Source organism: Parus major, chromosome 27 (assembly GCF_001522545.3).
Source record: "Parus major isolate Abel chromosome 27, Parus_major1.1, whole genome shotgun sequence".
Classification (NCBI taxonomy): Eukaryota; Metazoa; Chordata; class Aves; order Passeriformes; family Paridae; genus Parus; species Parus major.
The window spans coordinates 699,081-704,590 of NC_031796.1; the positions used below are offsets into that span (position 1 = coordinate 699,081).

Consider the following 5,510-nt stretch of genomic DNA (forward strand, 5'->3'; position numbering starts at 1 on the left):
AGAAATAATAATAGAAATAATAATAGAAATAATAAAACAAATAATAATAGAAATAATAAAACAAATAATAAAACAAATAATAAAACAAAAGAAATAACAAAAGAAATAACAAAAGAAATAAAATCATTAACAATAATAAAAATAATAAACCTAATAAAAATACTAAAAATAATAAAGAAAAGAAAAATACCAAAAATAATAAAATAATAAAAATAATAAAAATAAATTGACTTTTCAGCAAGGAAATGTTAATGATTAACAAGAAATGTTAATATCCCAGAAATCAAGGAATATCTGGAGGGAAGGAATGGTTCAGGATTGTAAACTCCTGGCTTTTGATGAATTAAATTCTGAATTAAGCAGAATTCAAGCACCTGTTTTGAGGTCAGACTCAGGAACGACGAGCAGGGAAAGGAAAACTCCTCCAACAGGAAAAAAACAGCTGAAATCACCCTCAAAAGTTTAACATTTGATGGAAAAAGAGCTAAAAATGTCAATTATTCACCTCTGCCAAGGTGCTGTAAAACTCTCAGTGGTCAGAGCAGGAGAGGATTTGATGGAAAAGATTTTTCCCATTTTTTTAGGATATCAGGAGCAGGGATTTGAACCTGAAATAGAGGATGAGGTGCATCCAAAGGGATCTCCTGGAGCCCAAATTCACTCTTCAGAGCCCAGACAACTCCAATCTCATCACGTGGCTCCTTTTCTAAAATCAGCACTACAACCCTGTGTGTTTTTAGCAATTTTCTCTCTAAAAATATCCACCTAAATTTACTCCAGGTTTTGTGTTCCAGGGCGTGTCTTTTGTAAGAATTCAAACCTTCAATGAGGAGAGCAATAAAGAGATTTCTCAAGCTGCATCTCCAGCAAATTCTGCTGGCCAAAGAGTAAAATTAACAAAGCCAGGACTAATAGGAAAATTCCCTTCTTTCCTAAGCTCATCCAGCTCCAGAGGTTTCACAGGGATGAGTAAATCCCTTTTGTGATGGCTCCAAATCCATCCCAGTTTTAGGAATTAATGGAGCTGAAGGAGCTTTTTTTTGGGGGGAAAAGGGTTAAAAAAAATCCCTATTTTTGAGCTGATGACAGGAGAGCCCTGAGGTGTTGCCAGGCCCTTTAACCCCTCGCTCCAGGTTTAATTTCATGGGCTGGAAATGCAAATTCCAAGGCTGGATTTATCCTGGATGAGTTTCCCCAGCTCCCCAGGAGCACCAATTTTACACCCAGAGAGCTCCATTTCCCCAGGATTCCTCACCAGAGTGTCACAATTAATCTTTAACCAGCAGGATCACTCTATACATTCCTTAGGCCAGCAGATATTGCATAATTAACCTATAAAAAAAGCAGCAGAATATTGCTAAATAAGCCAGGGATGCATTCAAGGTGCTGCAGAAGGGATTTGAAAGAGCTCAGGTTGTAAATTCTTGCCCAGATAAGTTGTTCTCCAAGCCAGGAACACCTCGGTGGAGTTTCCAGGCAGGGGAATGTGAATCATCTCCAAGGAAGGGAATTTATGGGCAGGGAAACACCAGGAAGTTGGGAGAAAATCCCTGCCCCCTTCACAGGTGATCCTCTGGAGCATTAAAAACTTGGATTTGGGATTAAAAAAAAAACAACAAAACTCAGATTTGGAAAAAAAAAACAAAAAAATAATTTGGATTTGTTTAAAGCTGGAGGCAGCTTTGTTTCTGCTGCTGGACAACACCAGGGCCACACATCCCCTCTTTGTTCCAGCATTCCCAGGAGCCAAAAAAAGTGGGAAAAAAACCAAAATAATTTGACCCAGACACTGAGTAATGCAAGTGCCCTGCGCTGATAACCAGGCCCTGAGAGCCAGGGCTGGCATAATTAAAGCTCCAACTAACAGAGGAATAATGAAAATGAACCATTTCCACCCCACAATCTTAATTGTGCCTCGTGGAGAGGCATCCCCACGCCCTCAACAAATCAAGTTTAAATGCTGGGAGATGACATAAGTGGCAGAACAATCACAGGAGTGTGAGCAGGAGACTCTGTTCCAGCTCTGGCTCTCCCACAGCCACATTTTGTCCCAGCTGGGACCAGGGTTCCTTGTGAAACAGTTCATTTAAGGATTTTTTTTTTTCATTTTTTTTTATTTTTTGGGGGGGTTTTCAGCTGTGATAAATGGGAATTATGTACTGCCAGTTTATGTAATTGTTACACAACTGCACAAACTTCAAAAGTATTCATGTGGCTGTGAATTATATTATTGAAAAATCTGGAATAACCGGTCAAAATTTTAATGGAAGAGAGATTTCAGGAGCGCAGCTCCAAAAAGGGCTGTGAAATTAAAACTTGTCAAGATTTCAGGATCATTCCTTTACCCAGGGGAGGGGACAATTCCCTGAGCTGAACATGGGAACAAACCACAAACAGGTCCCACAAACTCCTTTTTTTTTTATTTTTTTCCCAGGCTTTGAAATCTGCTGCCACCTCTTTATCTTTTGCATCACCAGAGGTTTTATCCCCTGAAGATTATCTGGAGTTGCCCTGCAAGTGGCAACATTTATTATTGTGGCACCAAGTGTTTCAGGTTATTTATAGGTCCTAAAGCCAACACAAGTGTCCTGCCCCAAAGGCAAGGCTGGGATATTTTCATTTTTTAGGGCTTGAAAGCCCCAAATTCTCCATGGAAGGCTGCAAATCCTCTTATTGGGGTGAGTAAGAATGATCAAGTGTTTGTTTGTAGTACCTTGACCAAACACCACGACCTGCACTAATTCCACTCTGCTCTTAAAGATGCCAAATAACAAAGCAAACAAAGCACTTTGGAGAGTCTGGAAACTTTTTCCTGGTTTTTTTTGGGGTTTGTTTTTAATTATTTTTCTTATTGCAAAGCCTCAGCACTGTGGGTCAGAATTGGTGTGGATTATTATCATTATTCAGCTGGGATGGAGCAGAAGAGCTGGCAATTATTATGGACTGATAATTAAAAAATAAACAACTGGATCTTCAAGAGGAGGCAGCACAGGTATTTTCCCCACCCAAAAATCAAAAATGTTGTGTTTTAACATAAACCCACTTTTGCCTTGATGAGTTTACAAAGCTCTAAGGTGGTGCTGGAAACAGAAAATCCCTGGTGAGCTCAGCTTCAGGCAGAAAGAGCCAACAAAACCTTAACTGAAGTAATTCGACCCCAAAACCACACAAATGTCTAATTTTCTACACCAACTCCATAAAAATATGCTGATAATTATCATTTTTTTTGTTCATCAAGCCTTGGATAGAAAGCATCCTGTGGGTGAGCTGGTTGTTCCTTTCCCCAGCAAGGTGCAGAGCAGCTCCCTTGAAATTTTCTGGGATTTTCCTGTGCTTTGGGCACTTGGAAGCTCCAGGAAAACTCTCCAGACTCCCAGCCCTGCTCAGGCAGGTGAACTCACCCCCATCCACTTCCAGGCAGCTGGGAGGTGGCTCCTCCTGGGTTCACGGTGTTAAAAGTTATCCAAAATAAAGATACATTCTTTAGATCTGTTTTAAAAAACCTCGCCCTCTCCTGTGGGAACACCAGAGCTGCTCTCCAGGATGTGAATAAGGATTTTTTGTTTTGTTTTTTACAGCCTGGAACCTGTGGGGTCACTGCATTTCCTCAGTGCTGGTGGGGCAGCTCAGGATTCCGCATCTCCAGGTGGAATTCCGCTGCTCCAGGAATCCACCCGGATATTCCAAATACCTCGCCAGGATTAAAACCTGCAAACCAACCAGCGAAGGAGGAACCTCTGGCTATTCCCAAGCCAAGTTCCCAAGGCTGCTGCTCACCGCTCCTCTCCTCAACCGTGGCTTAAAAAGCCTCTGCTCCCCTCCCCCCGAGTGTTATTTTTAACCTGGATGATTTCAGTGATCCCATTTACAGCCCCACAGCTGTAACAGGGCTGGGGAGCAGCGGCTGCGAGGACAGCAAGAGGTGGAATGAAGGCAGAATAAATCGGGAATTTCTCAAACTGCATTTTATGGAATCGAAACTCCCCCCCCCAAAAAAAAGGCAGCAGCGACCCTCGAGGCTGGGAAGCAAAGCCCTGAGGCAGGATCAAATCCGCCAGGAGATTTAGGATTTCGATATTTCTGTCACATGACATAAAGTTACTCGTGTCTGGTTGGGTTCCTGCAGGTCCCCAAAGTCACAAGATTCCCCATCATCCCCAGCCTTGGGCCCTCTCCAGGGAAGAACTCGCTCTCCTCTCTACCTGTTCTTCACATCCTGCAGGTTTTTAGTGTCTCCCAGCATTTATTACCTCGCTTTAAAACAAGATTTCACCACCTCATCATCACAGCAAGCCTTGGGTCTGCTCGCATCTCAAGACTTAAAATCTCTCTCAAATATTTTTTTTTTGTTAAGCTCTCTGTGTGACCATCTAATTTCTTCAGGAGGAGGGGAAATAAACCCCAAAAAACCCCCAAGTTATCCCTTTATAATTCTGTACCTATCTCAATTCGCAAGGAAAAAAAAATAATAATAAAAAAAAAAAAAGGACGTGAAAGCAAATTCGGGAAATCTTGGCAGAGCAGCCAATGAGAATGACTGGGAGAGACTTGAAGGATTTCACAGAACTGGTTCCGGCTCCGAAGCACGAGCACGAAGAGGAGGATTTTTCTCGCTTTACAGAAAAAACGCAGCGTTTCGGGTCCGCAAACCTTTTCCCCGGCGCTTATCCCCAGCCTGCCTCCTCCTCCCAGCTCTCCATGACACCGAGGCCTACCCTCAGCGAGCCGCACACCGGGGGGGAATTCTCCTTTCATCGCTTATTTGGCTTTTCCAGCAAAATCCCGATCCGTCCCCAGGCCCGCACGGAGCTCCCGGCAGCGCAGCACGGGGTGGGGGCGCTCCCCGAGGGGCCGGGGGGGAAGCGGGGATCCCCGGGCGGGCACAGCCCGGCGGCTCCGGGGTTATCCCGCATCCCGGCCCGGGCCAGCCCTGCCCCGGGAGGAGCCGCCCGGGGGGCCGCAGAGGGGCTGGGCGGGGCCCCCCCCCGGAGCCAGGCCGGGTTTAGGGGGTCCCGGAGGGGGTTTTGGGGTGTTTGGAAGGGGGTTTGTGTATCCATCCTGAATGGAAACACGGGGAGGAGAGGCGGGGGGAGCCCCGAGGGGCCTCCCTGCACCTGCCCGGCCGGGCCCTGGCGCGGAGCGCAGGGGGAATGGGGGGATCGGAGCGAGGGGCGCCCCTCAGGGCACGGCTGGGGAGGGGGGCGAGCGGTCCCCTGAGGGGATAAAGGGGGCAAAACACCCCCGAGGGGCGGGGAGGGCAGTGAGGGGTCCCCGGGGGAGACCGAGGGGTCCCCGCGGGGGGACGCGGGCTGGCGGGACCCCTCGGGGGCGGGGCGGGAGGAGGAGGATGAGGGAGGGGAGGATGAGGAGGAAGAAGGGGGAGCCCCTACCTGCACGGCGGCCTCTAGCTTGCCCTCGAAGGTGAAGTCGATGAGGTCCGGCTTGAGGCAGAGCCCGTAGTTGAGGGGGGACACGTCGGCGGGCAGCCGCTCGAACGGCCGCTTCTCCGG

At 46.7% G+C, this 5,510-nt stretch overlaps 1 protein-coding gene across 1 annotated transcript in view; it reads right to left on the minus strand.

Annotated features, from left to right (window-relative positions):
- Positions 1 to 5,510, minus strand: part of NPEPPS (aminopeptidase puromycin sensitive) — a 46,163-nt gene that overhangs the window by 37,337 nt on the left and 3,316 nt on the right. Inside the window, exon 2 of the mRNA XM_033520006.1 lies at positions 5,391 to 5,504. Within this exon, the coding sequence (XP_033375897.1) occupies positions 5,391 to 5,504 (114 nt within the window). The remainder of the gene's footprint in view (positions 1 to 5,390; positions 5,505 to 5,510) is intronic.